Source organism: Cupressus sempervirens, chromosome 2 (genome assembly GCF_028749045.1).
Source record: "Cupressus sempervirens isolate cs-2001-9-10 chromosome 2, ASM2874904v1, whole genome shotgun sequence".
NCBI lineage: Eukaryota > Viridiplantae > Streptophyta > Pinopsida > Cupressales > Cupressaceae > Cupressus > Cupressus sempervirens.
In genome coordinates, this window is record NC_143119.1 from 383,016,071 (window position 1) to 383,039,270 (window position 23,200).

A 23,200-nucleotide genomic window follows, 5' to 3' on the forward strand; every position below is an offset into this window, starting at 1 on the left:
TCCAATATAGAAAGATATGAAGGCGAGACTTCAACATATTTGTTTTTTAGGATGATAAACACTTATCATGAGATTTTATCAAACCTCAAGCCTCCTTACAAGGAATTTCTAAACAAAATTCTTAAGCTGTGAATCTCACCAAAGGACCCTAATGTGAAGCTTCCTCTTTAAATATTGGAAGAAGCTATTTAAGATGAAGAAAAAGATACCAAACTAATACAAGAACATAATCATGCTTCATATTTGAGTGTAGAATAAATTCTAGATCCAACTGAAGAAGAATCTGATTATGATGAGACTAGTGAGGAGATGCACTATGAAGAAAATGGAAATGAGGAAGAGGATTTAATGCAGAGCATCTATCAAAACTCTTTAAGAACTCCCAAATCAGTCATGGAGTTCCACCATAAATACAATTTATTCAATATTCTAGAGGCATCAATACATTTTTCTCAATACAATCATCAATACAATCACCATTATCATATAACAAATCAATCTTGAAAACATAGTTTTCAATTCTGCCATTCTAGATAGGCATGCATATAGAGATTCATAACTTTTTGACCAAATATAATTTCTTCAATCCAACCATGCATATTATGTGTAATCAGATTTCCAATAACATATCCAAAACTCGGCATGGATCCTATGGATTAGTTAGTTTTGATAGATACTCTGCATTAGGATTCTCTTAGGGTGGATGAGATTTCAACCTTGTTGGGTATAGGACATCGAAAGTATGTTGAAAAGGGTGGTCACAATTTTTTTCCCATACACAAAGAGAAACAAGTTGATGAAACAATTAAAGTGACCTATGAGATATTTAATGAACAAGAAAATTCATTCATCTCTAGAAATCCATATTACTTTCATGAGAAAGAAGCCAACGAACTAGAACTAGAAGAAGCATATAGTTCGCAGGATGATATCTTTGTTGAAGATGTGTATTGTGGTCTAAGTATAAAAAAAGATCTATTTGGATACAATTTCAAAGAATTTTTAGATCCCATACATGATGGACTAGTAGAAAGGAATGAAGAATATAGCTCTTATACACTTATAGATCTTGAGGAGAATGTGAACATTTAGGAAGAAGAAGAACTTGTATACAGGACAACATATGAACATGAAGAAGTTTTAGGTGAAAGTTCTCATAAAGCTATTCTCGAGGTTGCTACTTTCTTGAATTCATTATTTGAGGATGATCTTTTATGCAATCAAATATATTAGCACTATGATGAATATAACACTCCTAATGATTTTGAAGTTGACATAATTCATGATATGTATTTAGAAGGTGAGACATCTCCTAGGTTATCATATGAACAAGAGATGCAATCATATGAGCATAGTTCTGAATATCTTCCAAGTTTCATATGCAATCAAATTCTTGGTAAAAGAAAAGTTGCATCCCTTAAAGATGAGTTATTTTCAAAACCTTTTTGTGGGAATAATCAACATCTAGAGTGTGTAGATAGAGAAGATTGTATACAAGGGGACAATCAAGCAAATAATATTTTCCTTGGTACTTTTATGATTGATCAAATGCATAATTACAAGGATTTTCCATTCAACAAAGACTAGAAAGCACCTAATGGTTTCTTGAAAACCAAACAAGAGTCAGATGCCAAGGATTGCATTGATGAATCAGAGTTAGTAAGTATTGCCCATAAGGATGACACATTTGGTACAGGTATGAAGTATGAGCAACATACCAAGGTAAGTATCCCTGAAAACTCTATGATAATATGTGTTAAGGATATGCTTAGCGAAATTTTTTAAGGTTTCATTATAATTTTTCATTAAAATTATACAAAAGTTCTCTTCAAAACTTCTTCTAAGAAGCCAAATTTGTTGAAGGAAAGGGGTTTTCCACCAAGCCAGTTATCATCCCAAAACCTAATATTATCTCCTCTTCTAACCATCCATCGAAGACCATCTCTGAGGAGGTTTTCATTTTTTAGTAAGTTGTTCCACATTTGGGAACCCACAGGCTAATCACTATCTTTAAGACAATAAAAAAAGGGAGTCTTATTAAGATATTTGTCTTTCATTATCTTAAACTAGCCAATCTGGTTCTCATCCATTCACCACCTAATTTTAGTGAGAAGATCTTTGTTAAAGTCTAAAATATTTTTGACTCCCACCCCTCCCTTATCCTTTGGCTTGCAAAAACTATCTAGTAGTGAACAAGGCTAGTTATATTCCTTTCTTCATTTTGAGACCATAAAATATTCCTCTACAACTTCTCCATCTTCTTACCATTCCTAGGGAGATTATGAAGAGAGAAATAAATAAAATGCACTCCCTATAGGGAAACAATTAATAATTGGATTTTTTCAGCACTACTCAATAACTTTCCCTTGCAACCAACAAGTTTCTTTTGCATCCATTCGAGGATCAAGTTCCAAAATTAGTTGGTGACTTCCTTAACCATCATTGGAAGATGAAAGTAGGTATCAAGAAGACCAACAAATTGACAACCTAAGATGTTAGTAATACACCTTTGCTAGTCTAGGTCCATATTAAAAGGTAACCTTACTCTTACTAAAGTTTATCTATTGTCCCAAACTCTCTGCATAATCATCAAGGAGGTTTTTCCATACCCTTGCTTTAATAATTGAGGAATAACCATACAAGAAGGTATCATCAATAAAATGTTGTATCACCTATGAAGGTAGGGAGGTGGACAAAACTACACTAGAAATGGTCCTAGAGTTGGCCAGATTGGTAAATGATCTACCCATAACCTTTGCAACCATAATTAAAAGATAGGGGAAGATTGGATCACCTTGCCTTAACCCTGTCCTAGCACTAAAAGATCCCCAAGCAATGTCATTGACCATAACCAAATAATTAACAATCTCAATCATACTTCTAATCAACTGGGTGGTTTTATTCCTAAACCTAATTCTATTTAGGACTTCATGTAAGAACTCCCAATTAACTTTATCATAAGCCTTAGATATGTCTAACTTGAGGGTCATTCTTGGGTTTCTACTTTTATTAGTAGAGTGGATGACTTCATGCATAGTTATCACAATATCTAGAATTTGATGGCCTAGAAAAAAGCCTTTCTAGGGCTTGCCTATGAATCTTTCCAAGATTGGTTTAATTCTATTAAGAAGAATTTTGGAGAAAAATTTGTAGACCATGTTGCACAAACAGATTCATCTAAGATCCACCAAAGTCATCAAATCAGAAATCTTAGACATCAAAGATATAAACATGCTATTTAGTCTCCTGAGAAACTTCTCTGTCCTAAAGAAATCCTTGGTGGCTTTGGTAAGATCCTTTTAATGATTTTCCAAAAGTACTTGAATAGGGTCAGGGGAAAGCCATCAAGACCAAGGTCTTTATACACTTTCATGGAAAACACAATCCATTTCACCTCATCTTATGTGATTAAACTTGTCATGCTTTCATTATCATCTTTTGCAAGGACCCTAGGAATGGAGTGAATCAGCCTCCTTCTAGTGTCAATTCCTACATTTCTATTTTGGCAAACACAACTCTGTGAGAAATAATTAATCACCCATCTATCAATATACTAAGGATCTAAAAGGGTATTATGATTGCTATCCTCAATTGAGACAACAATACTCCTTTTTTATGCTTGGAATCCAATCTATGGAAGAAGGTCATGTTCCTATCTCCCTCATCAAGCCATTGAATTCTTGACCTTTGGTTCCAAGGCACCTCCTCCTTAGAAAGAATATCCTTTCATTGACTCCTACATGCTTTTTCTTCTTCTAAATGTGTGTTTTCTAAATTATCCCCATTAGTCATGTCCCTTGGGAGGAGATCTATTTTTTCCTCAATTTCATCTTGCTTCTTGAAAATATCCCCAAAAGAACATTTACTCTAGCTAATCATATTTCTCCTAACATTGTCAAGTTTAGTAACAAGCCTAAACATAGAAAAAAGCATGAACATTGCAACCCCTTTAATAGATATGTTCCACCATTCCTCAACACAACTCTTAAATTTAGGTTGACATTCGAGCATTATCTCATACCTGAGAGGCTTCAGGTCACTAAAAAGACCATCAAACCAATTAAATAATATTGGGGAATAATATAAAACTGTCTTGGGGAGAGTAGAAAGAGTGGAGCTAGTCAACAACTACCAATCCACCAATACAAGAAGCCTATCCAACTAGACCTGAATAAGATACTGCCCTTTTTATTATTAAACCCAGTAAAGGGGCCTCATGTAGATCCACATCCATTAAATCATTCATCTTAATGAACTCCAATAGATCATGCATACTCTCTATAAAATTATTTACCCCTAACATTTCTCAAAAGGATAGAAGGGAGTATTAAAGTCTCCTGTGCACATAACCATCTCATTAGCACTGCTAACTAGAAAGGAAGAATTTCATCCCATAAAACCTTCCTCTCCGTCTGAGTATTAGGGGCATATATGTTAACAATGTTCCAAGTCTTGTTGCAACGGAAATGTTTTGTGATAATATTTTTTTATTTTTCAACAAAGTCTTACATGATAAAATATTATGATTCCAAAGGGTAGCAACACCACTTGAAGCACCCTCTTTTCACAATAACAAGATCCAACACCTAACCATAGTTGTTCGACCAGCTTGGAAAAGTTAGAGCAAGACATCTTTACTTCTTGAATAAAGAGAACATTAATCTTAAGAGATACAATAGATTGTTTAAGGACATAATGTTTTTGGGAGTTATTCAACTCACACATGTTCCAAGAAAGAAATTTCATTTCTAACCTTTGAGGTGATGTCCAAGGTCAATTTCCTACCACTAGAAACTTCCCTTGCAATTTTTTGTGTCCTTGTACTCCTTCTATTTGGCTCGCCTTGTTTATAAACACTGCCAATATCAACTTTCTTGGTACCTCTAGTCTTTTTCTTTGAAATTTGCCACTTACTAGCATCACTACCGTGTGGTGAGAAAGGGGTTGACTGGGTTGCCAGCACATCACCACCAACCAAGTTGGTGAGTTCCTTGAGGGGGGGAACATGATGGAAGAGGACATCAACTCCCCTTTAGGAGTAGATGGTCCATAACACTCTCCCCAATTTAGCTTTTTGGCCATTTTGGTAACACTCAAACTACTAGTGGCAGTTGTTTCACTTGCATCTACTTTAGGAGCCTAAACTTCCTTCAAAACCCTAATTTATCCTTCCTCCAATGGGCCCTCCTCAATTTGGATGTTAGTTTTCATACCATTGTTAGGTGTTTTAAGAGGGTCATCAATCACTTGTAAGAAAGGGTAGTCCTAAATTTTGTTCTCCTCTATGCACCCTTAGGACTAATCCCACAACTAGTCAAATTGTTATGGCCTTTAGTAAGTTCTGTAATAGGGGATTTCAGAGGTGGCAAGGATGAAGATTCACCTTGCCTAATATTCTCTTTCACAATCCTAGGAGATCCCACTTTCTCCTTCTCCTTTAGCTTGGGAGCCTTATAATCTAATATCACATGACCAAACCTCAAACAATTTTAGCAATATAACCCAACATTTTCATACACTATGGTTTGTTGTCCCCCACAACCCCCACTTAGTGTTAAGGGTAACATAGTTAGTCAAAGCTTTGTTAATCACCACATTCATGTATTCATTTTCATCTATGTACCTATTATGCAATATGATATAGTCATTTTCATCTTTTAAGATTAATTCACCACCATAAAGACATTCTTATTACCATATTCTTGCCTTGCCCAATTTTATAAAAGTTAAATTTGGCTAGCTCTCACTGATACCTATCCTACTTAATTTCAACTAACATATCATGTAATGTTTTGCTATGTTATTTTATTAAAAAACACTCAATACCATAATTTTAAATATCTTCTAATGATTGAAACATCAAATAATATCTTTTGTTATGATATTGCTATCAGGATTTAACTGTGTGATTTTTGAGTCAAACTCATTGACCCATGTTTCATGAGTAGTGATTCAACATGAAACAAGGGTCAATGAGTTTGACTAAAAAATCACACAATTAAATCTTGATAGCAATATCATATTTTGACTTGTTGTGGAAATTATCTCCTACTTATCAATTGATGAGCTTAAGGGGCTTTCTAATGAATGGTCCATAAGGCACAACACTTGGTGAAAGTTTTGCAAATGGGGTTGCAAGCTTTGGGTTTAACCATTGAGGAAACTCTGTAGTTAAGCGCGCTCAGGCTGGAGTAGTACTGGGATGGGTGACCTCCCAGGAAGTCCCGGTGCCTCACCCCTGTGAGCATCACCTAGATCCAATGAGTGCTAAGTGTTCCATTTATTATCATGAGAGATGGATTCATGTTGAATCACTACTCATGAAACATGGGTCAATGAGTTTGACTCAAAAATCACATAGTTAAATCCTGATAGCAATATCATAATTTGACTTGCTATGAAAATTATCTCCTACTTATCAATCTTTTGTATTTATGCATATCAATTAATGCCCTAAAATGAATATAGATTTGGACAATCATGATTAGAAACATATACATGATTATAAATTGTTTTATTATTATTATTATTATTATAATATAGCGATTAAGCTGTAGAAAACCGTGACCTTTTATGACACTAATGTTTATAATCAATAATCAATATTTGTCCATCAAACATAAAAGCCATAAAAGACACTAAAAATATAAATTAGACACAATGGACAATATACATACGACAGACTGGGTGTGGGACAAATATTTAGTCGCAGATCCATTCTTTATCAATGAACTAATAGAGTCAAAAGAATTTATTATGTCCCAGACCATTCAAAATTCTAAGACGTGTCAAAATTAGATACATCTCGAATTTTTTCGTGAGATATATAATTAAAATATTGTGTTTCCACCTATATTAGACACCTAATTAACGTAGAAAAAATACCACAGCTTTATGAAGGCACAAAAATCTAAAATTCAGATATGCGAACTAAATCTGAAAACAGAAAGTTTTGAGACCTGTAAAGCCCGGTCTGAGAAAATTGATGGAGTTGTTTGCTAAATACAGAATTCGTTTCCTTTTATTATTCGTATATTCACACATTTTTGTAAGACGTCGGATCAATGTGACATGCATAAAGTTTTACATCCCAACTTAAGGAAACAATATACAAGGTATATTGAAGATTGATAATCAAACTGTTGCTGTGACCAAAACCTTATGTTACTACTATCACTGTGACTAAAAGCTTATGTTACTACTGTCACTAAACCACAATTTGGAAAAGAAGGTAACTAGAGGTTGTAACTCATAGAGTGATAATCCAATGAAACAGAGGATCTGTGACCCAGTAAAGAGGTGAGCTCCCTGCAAGCTGATCCTACACTCTGCTGCATGCTTTCTGGTCCACATGTTATCACGCCTACTTTCTTCTCCCCCATTTTCGTTGCAAACTTTCCAATTATGTCTTCGTTTTCAATATGCCAATCCAACAAATTCCAAATAATCAGTAAAACAATATTTTTCATTATAAAATCCAGAAGAAACCATAATCTTGTCTGACACTAATACTATGCTAAAATAAAATTAACCCGCACACAACAAACAACGAGCTAGGGAAATCCAGTCACCCAGTATCCAAAGAATCAGTAAAACAATTTTTTTCATGAAAAAATCTAGAAGAAGCCATAATCTTGTATTAGACTAATACTATGGCCCGTTTGTTTGCTGGAATTAACCTAGAATAGGGAAATGGGAATAGGAAAATTGGAATAAATCTATTCCAATTTTGGCCCAAAATGAGAATAAATCGAATTCCAGGTATTTTTTGGAATTAGATCTATTCCTATTCCCGTTTCCCTATTCCAGGTTAATTCCAGCAAACAAACGTGCCCTAAATGAAAATTAATCGACATAACAAACAACTAGGGAAATCCAGTAGGTATATGGTCCATTATGGTTTATGATTTCAAACAATCTGTTTATAGATTTACAGATGGCTTATGGTAATATTAGACTATCTTATATTTCTTGCAATTGACATAAACGAAACCCACATGCTTTTTCCCTTCAGAATGTTTGAATCCATGGCCTTGATTTTTTCCACCATTAGGTATTTCAAAATCATAAGTAACAGCCTTGGAGCCTTCCATGCTGCTTTTGTAGAATCACTCTATTTAAAAAAACAATTTTTGATGAGATTTTGTTTCTGGATTCAATTGTGTATGTTTCTTTAGCATCAATAGTTTTGATCAGACTCTGTAATCCATCATCAGAATGAGAGAATGCATGAATAAAATGATGATGGATCATAAAATATGATTCGAAATATTGATACTTAAAAAACATACACAATCGAATCCAAAAACAAAATTTCGGTACGAAAATAAATTGTAAAAATCTCATAATGCTAAAACATTTTTTTGTCATCAGACATTTGAAGACCTATAAAAACTATCAACAACCCAATATTATCATAATGCTTCTTGTACAAGCTGAAGAAAGCATTTCCAATTATATGTCTCATATGAATCAGAACCCAGTTGAAAGAATGCAGACAACAAAAAAAGTCTCAGAAAATTGGGAAACAAAGAGGTTTAAAGGTTCTTGTTATAGATTTACTCTAGATGTGTAGATAGTAGAAATTACCTTGAAGATCAGGCCGTCGTCCAAAATAGGTACTAGACCTGGTTAAAAGGGTGTACTTCTCCTGGTCCTGAACACTATGTCTATCACTCATCTCATATACTTTTTCTCTGGACCCATCAACTGTAGTAGTTTGCATTATTACCCAAATCAAATAAACTGAGCCTCCAAAGAACAGAATTCCCACGCACATGCACACCAAGGTCATACATCCTCTGGCCCATGTTGGGTACTCTTCGTAAGTGTTGTTATCTAATGGGTATATATACAAGCGATTCAATAGGCCAGTCATTATGAGATATCCTGCCAATGCTGAAACAAGTATTGCTGCCTGCCATAGAGTATTGTTTATACTTGTTATAGATTGTAGACTGCCTCCAGGCGGAATTGCCTCTTTGAATTCATCTGCATTGATAGGGCAACCATTAAAGTAAGTTTCATTGAGTGGTTCCATCTGCACTGTTTCTAATTTGGCCATTTCAACGTCCAGAGCTCCTGTTTGTGTGACATATGCCTGCACGTCTAATTGCAACACCTCTGAATATCTTGGACATACCATCGAAGGAGATACAAGATTCAAGAGGCACAACTCCTCTGTAGTTTTGACTGACCATATGAGTAGGACTTCCTTGGGAACATGGTTTCCTTCTCTGATATTATGCTGGTGCAATGTTTCTGATAAAATGCTCATCAATGGAGCTATTCCACTTCCTCCACCAATTAGTATCAATGCATCATACCTGCAATGAAATAAACATATTCAACAAGGTCTATTACATATCATCTTGGAAAAAACAAGGGTCATTTTCACCTAGCATCTATTACTAATTTTGATCTATTACAAGATGAATTGGGCAGATTTTGGACCTATTTTATGTTTCAATGTTACAAATTATTAAGTAAACTGCATCGATCAGGTTAGTAACTGCCCAAATATAAGCAATGTATCAAATATGCTGAAGTCGTTATGATATCTGTCTATAGTGCTGGGATTTGAGTAGATTGATTAGTACCTTAGAAAGTCCATGAAAGCTGGACCATAAGGACCTTCAACAGCTGCTAGCAGATGTGAAGGCCTCTCCATAGAGCTTAAACAGCTGATGAAGTTGTCAAGTTTCTTCGTCCAGCCTTGTTGGCACTTGATTAAAATAGACATCCTGTCTGAATCAATGCTTGAAGTAGAAACAATGCTGAAAGGGTGCCATTCCAACTGTGATATGAATGGAAGCTTCAAAAGAATGATGCTCATAGGTTTGTATACCAGGCCTGCATGCATAGTAATTGCTTAGTCTACATATTTTCATGTACATTTAAAAAATGTATTGACATACAAGGTGTACTTACTTGGATGCTTTGCAATGACCAGATGCACCATGTTTGAAGGCAGTTTTCTGGCAGATATGAGGTGTACAGTCTTTTGTGATTGAAGCATACGAAGGTAGCGGTCCAGGAAAAACAGGAAGATTCCAGGGAGCGCAAGCGAGAACATAACATCTCCAACGTGGAGTGCAAAGAAGACAATGAAAACTATATATAAGTGGTGAGCATAATAGAATACTTCGAAGAAGCGTTGTCGAATCGGTTTTATGGAGGTCAACCAAATTATCAGGCCTGCCAACAGAGAAATCTCCCCTGCTACATGTGAATATCCTATTCTTTTCCAAGATGTCATCTGCACATCAGAAAAAACCCTTGTTATTACAATTTCTCAATGATGTTATCTTATCCAATTCAGACATAAACAGTTGGCATCCACTGTAAAGAGCTTGTAATGGATGGAATTTCGTCGAAACGATTTCAATGTCCACACATTGAAGTTGCTATACAGAAAAAAAAAAAATCGTACTGAAGAAGTTGATGTCTCATTTCACCTGCTTCTTGTATGTGTGGATACATTATTTCAAAATATTAATTTTTTTTGTTTGAAAGCTTCTGAAGTGTAAACAATTCTACACCAACATTTCAATCTATAATCCAGTACCATGAAAATCAAATGAGATAATTTCTGAATAGTTGGTGTGGGCATCGATGATCTATTATTGACTTATTCAAGTGCAGTCTGGAACTGGTGCGAAAATGCAACTAGACCAAAACAACATGGACCAATAATCAACAATTTCTACAGGACTTTAGTATGCAATTTGTATCAGAATTCTCAGTTTCTTAGGCACAGATTAATATCTTTTCGGAGGTTAATTGGCTATTAGTTGTGATTTTTTTACTTCATTCCATATGAAGAACTATGTTCTCATAAAAGTTTTAAATAATACGCTCTCACATGCATCAAACGTCTCTAATCAGAACCAGTGACAAATATCTACACAATACCCAACAAAGCTGATTCTGGACATCACATGTCTTAACAGGGCATTCAATTTTTGAAGTTCAAAATAGTTTTAATCATTTACAGTTTCATGTTATTAGCCTTTAGTTGAACACTATGCTCTTCTCATCTCTAATGAAAAGGGCTAAACAAGTAATGGAAAAAGTTTAAATAATGTAAAAACTTGTATGAAGGTGATGAAAATACCTCTTGTAGAAGAATATGTCTGCTCTGCCATGTCACTACATAGCACAAGCCATGAGCTGTAAGGAGTAGCATCGCCACATTACCTATCCAAATGTGATACTTAACTGAAACTTCAAACGAAACATTGACGAGTTGCAGCAAGACAGATCCACGAGTAACTGGGAAGAAGAGGAAAGCCAAACATAAAACCCCAACTGCGCCAAGAAGGCCTCCAACTGTAGTTAATTTCTTTTGCCATCTGCAAAGATCTCAAGTGAGTCATATTATCTTGATTAAGCTGCATTAGCAACAACTAAATTGTGCTTAAGATCCTTAAGCATATTAAGTTCTATTATAATTGGACATATATATCATCTTTAATCCAGCTCTGTTTCTCTTATATCTGATTTGTTTTTCTTTCTGTTCTTGTCTATTTAGGCTTAATGCCTATGAAAATTGGGCAGTATCTATCCTCACTTTAATGGTATTCTATACAGTGATCGTATTGTTTGAAGTTCTTGTAGATTGTCCCAGAGGAGTTCAGATTAGTAAATAATTGCTTAAGAAAACTACAACCTTCGCTCCTACAATGACTTCAATTCATTTAATTAGTGATTAATAGCTTAAAGCAATTTAATCAATCCACTACTTAACTCTGAATCTAGGAAAAAAAAAAGTGCTGAAGAATTTCGTTTCGTTTCAAGAGGCCACATTAAATGCTTGTATCAAGATTTTAAAAAATGAAGTATACTTAGCCATATCTTACAAGGATTTATCGAATGAAAAGATTCAGAAGTGTGATTCATTACTTACAGTTTGACTCCTGGTTTTAATGTCATATGGTTAACTCCAGCTAGACCATTGACAATGTAAAGTGACGAGGTCCATATCACTAAGCCTAGGAAAATAAGGAGAATGAGGATTTCTCCACCGGTAACAGTTCCAAGGGGTCCTCCAATGAAGACTGGATATGTCCATAGATTAAATATCCTCCTCCTTAATCTTGACCTGAAATCAATATCATATTCACCTATTAAGCCCTTCGTCTAATAAAACCCTTATGTACAAGTAAAGCATATATAAAATTCTTCTTGGATTTGTCCCTTCGTATACAATAGACAGAACATGAAAGATTTCCTATTCATATTGGATGATCATATTTGTGTGCTGCAAGATGAATAGCTACAAGCAGAGGGGTTTTAATATATGAAATCTAGCAGAGCTACAAGCAGAGTGGTTTTATTATATGAAGTCTACCAGATATTTCCTTGAAGCAATTTCCTATGTAAGTCTCTCAGAACAATCCATATACCGTCCATCGTACTATTGAAGCACTAAATTTACTGATTCATTTATTGTTCATGTAACAATGCATTAAACCATGGTAAGATGACTTTCATAAATTCACAAACCCCAGATTAGGTTGAGCTTGCTTCTCTTTATCTATATTGAATAGAAAAAGATGAAATGATAAGAAATTGAATCCATTAGTTGAAATCTTACTTGGTGATTTGGTGGTTTCGGCTACTGTGGAGATAGATACACCCCAGAATGACTATCAAAAATATGGGAGCTGAAAACAGAAGGTTGACAGGACCTGCATAGATAGAAATTAATAAATAAACTCCATGGTAAATGGATGCAGAAATTTCCCAGCTCATCTAATCAGGACAATGTAAGAAGTGAAATTTCGTCACCAATTAGTTGTTATATTTCCTTCAGGATCATCAATCAAATTAGCAAAAAATTAGCAAATTAGAATGCATACAACACTCTAATTCTAATGATGGATCATAGAGTATGATTCGAAGTGTTGATTCAAAGACATGAACAAGATTAAAATTTCTAATGATGGATCATAGAGTATGATTTGAAGTGTTGATTCAAAGACATGAACAAGATTAAAATCTAGAAGCCTTTCGACACATAAACAGCCAAAGGCGAGAAGTCAGTAGGGCTTTGAAAACCATACCAGCAACACCAAAAGCAGAGGTAGTTGTTTTGTTCATGAGAGTGACCCAAGGATTCTCCCAAGCCTTCAATGCCCTGACAAACCAGAGAGCAATCCATCCTGCAAAAATGATTGAAATGGCCCATTTGAGGGTCCTAGATGCTGCCATATTCATCTTTCAATCCAATCTCTTCCACCAAAACACAAGTCATCAAACTCCAAGGAGGATTTGAAGACAATACAGTGTGAAGCCAATCTATATATAGAAGAAAGAGAGAATGTGAAGGGCAAGGCATGGATGCTTCATGCTGAAAAACTGTTAGCTAAATTTAGTAGAGAGCTAGTTGACCTCATGCTATGATGAATCATGCATCCACTCCCTCACTCAAACACACGTTTACTTATTAACTACATTCACAGATTGAATGCTGTTTTGGCACATTATGTGACTTTTTGATTGGATTCTCTTGTGTTTTCAGTGGAAAAGAGTGATTAGCGATAATGGTGGGAATGTGAATGAGAGCGTGGTGGCGGAGTTCTTCCACGCTCTCCAAACATGGCTGCTGCGTTGAAATTTGCACCGGTGAAACTCCCAAATCGTGATAGGGTGGGACCCAATTTCATTCCAATCACACTAAAGTATTGAATAAATGCCCCCTCGTGATTATTCGGCTACATGCCGTGCCTTCCCTTGATTCTATACATTTAATAGTACGTACTAATGATATCTTAACTATTGCTATCTAAATATATTTGTTTATGATATAGTCATCTAAGCTCAAGATATCTTTGGTTAAATATCATAAATTTACTTATTATTATTTATGATATAATAAATATATCTGTATATAATTCCACTTTTACTTTCTTTTATTTAGTGTTTGTTTTATATATTTTTAAATATATTTAGAAATTATTTTATTTTAATTATAATGTTTATTGAGACATGCTTTAGCTTCCATTGGTTCTATAAAATAATATAAAAGTAATGATATCTAAAACATTGTTGTTTATATATCTTTAATAATGTCATTCATATTTAAAAGATATCAGTAGTTACATATGATAAAGCTAGTTATTAATTAAGCCGAGAAGCTTTCTACAATCTTCAATGTAAACATTTTCTATTTTGAAAAAAAATTGACATTTGTCACAAAAACAAAATAGAAATATACATTTTTTTATTGTTATGATTTTTATGGAATATGATTTTTTTTAAATCTATACATGATGAAATAAATCATTGTCTAAATTTGATTTTCTAATTTTTCAGTCTCATAAAATTTCTATGTATTAGGCATAGTGTATATTTAAAAAAAAAATACAAAAATTTATTCTTGGAATTTTTGTGTTCATTTGAATACAATATTTACTAAATTTATAATTATTCTTTTGAAAGTAGATACCTCTAGACTTATTTTACAAAAAAATTAATTAAATTTAACTTAAATATAATTGTCTATAATTTATTTTTATAATTTGTATGAATTATTTTATTAGCAAGGTTGTAGAACTATAGGCAATGACATTTCTTTAACTATTGATTAAACAAATTAACTTCACCCAATCACTTTTCATTATTTAAAAAAAAAAAAAACTAAATTTTTCACTTTATAAAATTATTGGTTGAAACAAATGAACCATAATATCAGAAGAAAATCAAATCACACAACCTTAACAGTTGAATAGATTTTTTATAATTTGTTGTGTCAATTTTATTATTATTTCATATCTATTTTATTGCCAAACTTTGTAAGATATTTTATTAATAAATAAAAACTATATTGTATTTTAATTTTAATTCATCAAAAAGATACAATCTTTTAAACAAACTATCGTTTTATCAAAATATATTAAATCAAATGACAAGAACAATATGCTAAGGTTTTTAAATTAGATACATTTATATTATATTTTATATTTTATATCTTTATTAAAAATATATATTTTATAATATAAAATATTAATGTAATATTAAAATAAAAACAATTTAATAATTTAATATTAGTAGTCTTAATTATTTTTATAAGTATTATGGTAAGATACTTTTAACTTCTATAAACTTTGACTTTTTAATTAATATTAAATTATTTAATATTATTTATTTCAATCTTTTTCTAAATTTAAATTTTTTTCACATAAATATTTCCAAAGTTAAAAAGTATTAATCAATTCTAACAAAATTGTGATAGGAACTTGTTGATATACAACCTTGTTTTATTAGTACTTGTCCTAGACTAATGTTATGATACTTTTTACAATTTCACTCAAGCGTGATTAAAAGTTTTAAATTTATCATTTTTAAATTTAATTATAAAATCAAAACATTGTGCATAGTTAGATGCAATTTTTTTAACTTAATAATTTTTATAAAATACTTTTCTATTTGATTGGATGAATCATTTTAATTCTTATACGTACCTAATTTGATGGATTCCAAAACATGATAGTTTTTAAGAGTTATATTTTAATAATGTGATTTATATCATTTTAATTTGATATTTTTAATATTGTATTTTATTAATTTAATATTTTCATTCAATTAAAAATATTATATATACTTATTTTATACAATCTTTTAAGAAATACTATTATTTATATTATTATTATAAAAATACTATATAATATTTTTATTAATTCAAATATTCTATATATTATAATAAATTTATTAAATGAAAACTAAATTCATACTAAACTAAGGGCAAGTACTAAGCCATTATATGACACTTGTTAATATTGTTTGTGAATTTTATTTTTTAAGAATATATTTATATATAAACTAATATTTAACATTTAAGATATAATTTATATAATATCAGTAAAAGTACCTAGAAAAAACTTCTAGTCAAGAACATAATAAAGTTTAGTTAGCAAGAGGGTTGTGTTATGAGAGTAGGGGTATGGGGGGTGTGTGGAATAAGCATAGAGTGAGATGTACAAAAATAATGAAATATAGATAGAGGTAAAGAAAAAATAAGAAAATGGAGAAATAAATGTAAAAATGCAAAGAGATACAGATATATAGGTCTATGAACAAGAAGATTGAGAGTGGGGTGAGTCACTATTTAACAATCTTAAACTTTTACTTTAATTCCAAAAGATGTAACTTTAATTAGTAGAAATGAAAGATACATATTCAGTGCTAGCACATATAAGAGAACACCAAATTTGTGTGAAAAATCAATGGAACATACATAATAAGAATATTTTGCAACATAGTATTACAGGAGTGTCACTATTAGACTTGCATCGAAGACTCGCTATAGACACTTAAAATTGTCTTAAACACTATATTAATTGATTTAATATCTCCCTTGACACTATAATTATTTATTAATTAATTAATTATATTTTTCATATTCTTCTACTTATTTAATTAAATTTATTTAACTAAATAGGTTCATTTTCCTAATGTATTTAAATTTAATTTAAATGCATCCATTTAATGTATTAAATTTATTTAATACATAGTGCTCCATAAATCCCCTTTTAAATAAATTCTAATTTATTCCCTCCATTCCATTAAATTATTTAATCCTATGATTAAGTTAAATCCTAATCCCATCCTAAAACCTAGTCTACACCCATTACTCTCATCCTTATAAGCCTACCCAATACTTAATCCCACTTATTTACCTTAAACACCTTTTAGCCCATAAGTGTTTTTTCACACATGTGTGAGAAGCTCTTGATCCAATAAACCTTCCACTTCATTTATGCCTCTTACACCTTTGACACATTTGTCTCCCACTCCTTCCCCTAAGGTTGCTCACACATGTGTGAGCACATCTTGAGCCTCTCAACCATTAAAGGCTCTTTTTGACTTTTGCATGGCTTGTCCTTTAGCCCATGTGTCTCCCTTGTGGCACGTATGTGGATGCCACATAGATGCCACCTCCCCAAGGCCTCTCTCAAACCTATAAATAGAGCTTTTGTCTCAAGCATTTTTCATCTCCCTCATTTGCATTATTATCATGCTAGTTTAGTGTTAAAGCTCTTTAGTGATTTTGTGATTTGCATTTTTACTAATCTTTGGTAGTTGCTAGATTTCCATTTCATGTGCATTGTTAACTTAGTTTATTTCTTACATCCAAACTCACATCCTTTGAGTACTTTCAAGCACGGTTGCTTCCATAGCCATTGTTTGAAGCATTCACCATTCATCTTAGTATAGTATTAGTATCATTGCATTTTATTGCAAGGGATTCAATAGTTGTGTTTGGGAGAGCACATCTACATCCCTCACACTTGAGCACACCAACAAGGCCTCTTATGGGTGCCCTTGTTGAGCTACTTTGAGGTTATGTGAGGACTTTGATTTGTGGTTGCATAAGTTGTTAAACTCAAGTAGATTTTAGTTGTATTTTCGTTGGTTGCTAATCTCTCATATGCACGTGTTACAACTAATGTTTTCTTATTTACACGTGCTCCCCACAAGTTAGGTTTTTGCATACACACTTGCTATCTCAGGGAAATATACAAAGGGCATGCAAATTGAAGACCACTTCTTCATTTAAAGATATGTGATTGTTCTTTAAAGGAGACTCATTATTTCAACATAGGATACAAGAAATGTATTACAATAAATAAGCATTTAGCATATTTCTTCCAACACACTTAATTGAATGTAGTTCTTCTTGACTTGCTTTTTCAGGAAACCATTTAACAATTTCAGACTAGTACTCTCACCACACACATATACTACCTAAGAATTGCATCTTTCTTAATCTACTCTATTTACTATTGATTTGATCTTCTACTTGCACCATTCAAATCATCATAAACATCAATTAGGTTGATTAGTTGTGCAAGAGAATCCAATGCAATATAAAGAATAAATAAAGGCTCATGGTATAACTCGAGTTAAAATGGTGTAAGGTCTTATGGACCAAGTTGTAATACAATAAGATCCAACTTGTAAGGTCATTGACATGTTAGGTGTGTATGTTTACCAACATGGCCAAAGGGTTAGAAAAAGAGTTGGGAATGTAGATTTAGGTCTTTAGGGTTGTGTTTGGTCAAAGTCAATCAATTATGGAATGTTTTGAATAGTTTGGGTTGAAAATGCAAAAGGTGTTACAAAATTGTCAATGTTGTCATAATGTTGCTTGACAACATTTTGACAACTTGTGCAACTTTTAAAATTTGGCTTAACAGCTCATCCCAATAGTGATGTGAATTTTAAATTTAGTTAGAGAGTTAGTTTTTTCCTATACAAGGCCCTTTGGATCAAATTCACAAAAACATGTTAAAGTCTTGATTAAATCTCACCATTTTCCTATAAATTTTGATGCTTTTTTCTATGATGTATTATTGTATAGTTTGGTAGATGGATAAAACCTGTATGGATGTGTAGAGTGATAAAATAATTTTTTGTTGAATTCGGTTTGATCAAATCTGATTGAGTTGGGCAAGAGTTATGTTCATTTTTGTGTAACAAGGTTTAAAACCCTTGCCATTCTAGGTTTTTGTTATAAAAATGCTCCCATATTATATTTTCACAATTGAATTTTTTACAACCATTAGTGAGAAGAAAGTAGAGGACATGTAAAATATGAGACAAAAATTACCATGTAGAAAAGTGAGTGTAATTGTAAGAACTTTTAAACCCTACTCAAGCATTTCTATGTGACTAACTTGTGAAACAAATCAAACAACATGTGCATAAGGCATAAAGGGGTGGTTCTTTTTCTATGTGAGGGTGGAATTGATTTTCATAAGTTATGGAAGCAATATTATTACACTTTCCTTGGTAAGATTGAGTCATTAAGAGACACTTTCTTTGTAAATCAGACCTAATTAGGCCTATTAGGTCCATAGGCTCAATGGCGCTTAACCTATCAAGGATAAGAGTCAAGATAAATAATATGGAAATTTTTATGAATCCCCCAAAAGGGTGTCCAAACATATATCTGTTTTGGATTGTTAGTGAATTAAGGAGGAAAACCTTATTGATAGGGCTAGTTAGAGACTAGGTCTCTAAGCCAATATCACCTCTAATTAAAGTTTGAACTCCATGATACTTTGGAATTGTATTGAATAGTCATTTATAGTAATATGGGTGTCTTTTAATGGGTTATATCTATTAGAAAGGACAAGGTTTTTGTTGCACCAAAAGATTGACCTGTCAATGCCCAATACAACCAATAGCCTTATAGAACCATAGGAGACGGTTAAGCCATGCCATGAATCTTGTGAGGGATTTTGGCTCACTGTCAAAAATACCCCTCCCAGCATCACTCATAATGGCTTGTGAGATTCAAACTTGTGACTAAGCTTTGATACCAATTGTTAGAAAGGATAGGGTTGTCATTGCACTAAAAGAATAACATGTCAATGCCCGATACAACTAGTAGTCTTATAGAACCATAGGAGGCGATTAAGCCATTTCATGAATCCTATGAGGGACACTAGCCCACTACCAACATGATCCATTCCCATCACATTTTGAGTCACTCTATACATTTTGTGAAGAATCCAAACCTAATGGAGAGCATAGGTTTGGAATGAATTTAATGTGAGAGCTTACACACCAAAGTGATTCTATACCATTTTGAATGTGATGTGTTGATGTTTTTCCATCATAAACAAGGAGTATTAGGAACCAAATGGTTATCCTAAGGAAGAGCAATTGGGAAAGTTGTGGGTAGTGGGCTAGGAAATATTAACCTGGCTTGTGTTGTTGCATCAATCAAATCATTAATAGGTCCTTGGGAAAATTTTTATTTTTTTTTAGGTTAATAGAGGAGTCTAAATGATATGCACTTAACATGCCTCCAAATGGGATTAATTTCAAAGTGGCAAGGAGGCTCTGAGAGTAGGAAGAAATAAAAATGAAGTAGGCCTAAGATGTTGAGAATTTGAAAGGAAATGAAGAGAGAAGGGAAAGTAATATGAAGCTTTCTCTGAAAGAGAGGAGAAAGGTGATGAAGAAGAAGTCCTAAGTCAAGAGGAGGGGGTTCTCGGAAAGAAAAGATACCTTATTGATTCCATTAAGCTATTTAGAAGGAAGGCCTTGAATGGAAACTCAAAAATCCCCAATTTTTAATGGAACATTAAATGCACATGAAGTGATGGACTAGATTGAATCCCTGAATAACCACTTTGAGTGTGAAGGGGTTTCTTAGAACCCAAAGAAGAAGATATCCATGTCAAAGATGAAGGGATCAACCCTTACTTGGTGGAACTATATCCAAAATAAGAGAAAAAGAGGAGAAAAATTTGATCTCCTCATAGAAAAAAATGGTTTCAAGGATACAATACGTCTAAATAGTTGATGAATATGAAGTGGAGATACATTGGAAGAGAGAAAATATTAAACAAAAAGATGTGGATCGTATTGCATACATCAAAGAGTTTGATAGGTTTTTCCTTGTATCACAATAGAGTGAAGGAGAAAAGGAGAAGGTTTCAAGATACCTCAATGGGTTAAAATAGAGAGTTTAATATGAATTGAGTTTTCGACCCACAAACACAATATACAAGTGCTCTCAATTGGCACTAAGGGAACAAGAGAAGCTAAAAATAAAACAAGATAAAAATAATAGACAAAAAGGTGGAAATAATGCTAGAGGTTGATGAGGTTCTAATGGAAGAGATTAATCACCAAGGCCACAAAATAAATGAAACCAAATTGAACACAAGGGGATAAATATTTTAGAGGGAAATCCAAAGGGATAGATTAAATGGTAGAGGGATGTTTGGAGATAGAGATTTTGGTCCTATCATCTTAATGAATGCTTTTGTGTGTGATCTTACTTGTTTTTATATTATTTTATTTATCTTGATATTAGTTACAAAGTGGATTGTAATAAGGTTAGTTAGAATAATTAGAAGGATAGCCGATTTTGTGGATGGTATTGACTCATCCCTCCTCTTAGTACCTATTGGGGCCAGCAATTATAACCAAGTGGGACACCTATATCATATATTCCTTGGGAAGAATGCTTCAAATACACAAGGATAGAGGATAGCATAATTGATCCAAGTGGATACTCAAAGTGTCAATTCTCCATCCAAGTCCTTAAACCCTAAAGAAAATAGAATGTATGATGATGAGGAGAACCCTTTTGAAAATCCCAACCACAAAGGAACCTTTACAAAGGAAGATATTGTTTAGAAAAACTTGCAAGATCCATGTGAAGGTATGTATACTCCTTATTGATTTTGGTTCAAATAATAATCCTGTGTCCCTAGAGATTGTAGAAAAACTAAAACTAGGGAGGCTATGTCATCCTTTCCCATACAAAAATTTCATGGTTAACAAAAGGGAAAAAAACTTTAGTAAATGAGAAGTATTGGGTAGAATTCCAAGTGAGGGAATAAGGAAAAAGTATAATGTGATACATGGGACATGGATTCTTGTCATTTACTCCTTGGTTTCCCTTGGTAGTTGACTTGGAAGCCCAATTGATGGGAAGAAAAATGCATGCACAATCCTCAAAGATAGTGTTAGATATACTATGAAACCTTTGTTTGATAACAAGCCTAATAAACAAAGGAAATGAAACATAATACTAGCAAAGGAAAAAGAGATGCTATAAATCTTGAAAGTAGCTAGAGATATAGTGTATGCTTTGGTGGTAAAACCTAAGGAAAAAAGTCATAATCGACAATGAGAAGGAAATTCCTAAGGAGGCATAGAAACTATTAGATTAGTATCATAGTGTAATTACATGAAAGCTACCCAAATCCCTCCCTCCTATTAGAGACATAAGTCAAAAAACTGATTTTATTTGAAGTGGATTTTTTCCCAACAAATATGCTTACAAGATGGCCCAAATTGAGAATGCATAAATTGCAAAGAAATTCTAAGAACTACTAGAGATAACGGTCTAATTATTAAGAGCGTCTAATTATTAAGAGCGTCAATTGTTATGTAGTACTTATCTTTTGGCCACTAAAAGGAATGGTAAATGGAGACTTTACATTGATTTAAGTTTCATTAACAAAATAACCATAAGGTACAAATTGCCTATGCCTAGAATTGAAGACCTACTGGACTACTTGTGGGTCCATGTTACTTTTCCAAAATAGACCTTAGAGTAGGCTATCAGAAGATTAAAATAATATTTGGAGATGAATGTAAAATGTATTTCAAGAACAATGGGGGCCTTTATGAATTTCTTGTTATGCCACTTGGTCTTAGTAATTTATTGATCACCTTTATGAGGCTAATGAATGAAATACTACATGATTTCATTGGAAAAATTGTTGTTATTTATTTAGATAAAACCATTATTTTCAATAGGTCCAAGGAAGAACACTTGGATGGTCATTTGAATTAGTTTTTAAAGCCAGTTGATATGAACAAGTAAATGATCAATTTAAACAAATACATTAATTATGCAACATGAGCTCATATATCTTATTTTTATCATCTCTTAAGGATTCCTAAAGATAGATCCTTCTAAGGTTGAATCCATTTTGAATTGGGAACCTCCAAAGATAGTTCACAATGTTAGAAGTTTTTATGGCCTAGAAACATTCTATAGGAAGTTCAAATTGAACTTTAGCCAAATTTGAACCCTTAGCCTTGACACCATAAAAGGAGTAAGGTAAAGTTTCTTTGGACATAAGATACTAATAAGGATTTTAACTATTTGAAGTCAATGGTATCATAAGTCCCTATTCTCATTCTTTTTAATTCTCACAAGTTGTTCATTATGTAATGTGATGCAAGCAACTTAGCTATTAGGGCTACCTAAAGTAGCCTATTTCTTAGAAAATCTCAACAAGGAAAAGAAAAATAATTCTACCTATAATTTGGAGATGTATGGCATGATTCAGGCCTTAAATGTGTGGAGACACTACCTCCTTATCAAAGAATTCATTGTCTATATAGACAATCATGCCTTAAGCTACCTTAATGGACAAGAAAAACCCAATTGCAAACATATGTAGTGGGAAGAACAACTTCAAGAGCATAGGCTTTCATCATTAAACATAAAAATGGTCAAGAAAAAAAGGTTTTAGATGCTCTTAGTAGAAGAATACTCCTAATTCAAGTTCAATTACAAAGCGTGAGAATAGATTTCATAAATGGTCTCTACAATGGAGACTTGGTGAAGTACATAATGTTTATTAAATGTTTGCAAACTCTTATCATATTGATTTTAATGACTTCTTTTTTAAAAATGGTTTACTCTTCAAGG

General features: G+C 32.9%; 1 protein-coding gene across 1 annotated transcript; it reads right to left on the bottom strand.

Moving 5' to 3' along the window:
* Positions 1 to 6,991: 6,991 nt before the first annotated feature.
* On the bottom strand, positions 6,992 to 13,637 carry LOC149572729 (putative ferric reduction oxidase 1). The gene is made up of 8 exons (XM_089813825.1): positions 13,068 to 13,637; positions 12,599 to 12,692; positions 11,909 to 12,103; positions 11,117 to 11,354; positions 9,931 to 10,258; positions 9,600 to 9,852; positions 8,590 to 9,326; positions 6,992 to 7,408 (listed from the first exon to the last, which is right to left on the bottom strand). The coding sequence occupies exons 1-8, from the start codon at positions 13,219 to 13,221 to the stop codon at positions 7,236 to 7,238; spliced, it is 2,172 nt and encodes a 723-aa protein (XP_089669951.1). The 5' UTR covers positions 13,222 to 13,637; the 3' UTR covers positions 6,992 to 7,235.
* Between the last annotated feature and the right edge of the window lie 9,563 nt (positions 13,638 to 23,200).

What these genes read in the sequence shown, in the direction of transcription:
- LOC149572729 (XM_089813825.1), bottom strand. Translation starts at nt 13,221, where the DNA reads ATGAATATGGCAGCATCTAGGACCCTCAAATGGGCCATTTCAATCATT. An exon ending in GACATATTCTTCTACAAGAG is followed by an intron (nt 10,259 to 11,116) that starts GTATTTTCATCA and finishes TCTGATGTGCAG; the next exon opens with ATGACATCTTGGAAAAGAAT. An exon ending in GGTCATTGCAAAGCATCCAA is followed by an intron (nt 9,853 to 9,930) that starts GTAAGTACACCT and finishes CTATGCATGCAG; the next exon opens with GCCTGGTATACAAACCTATG.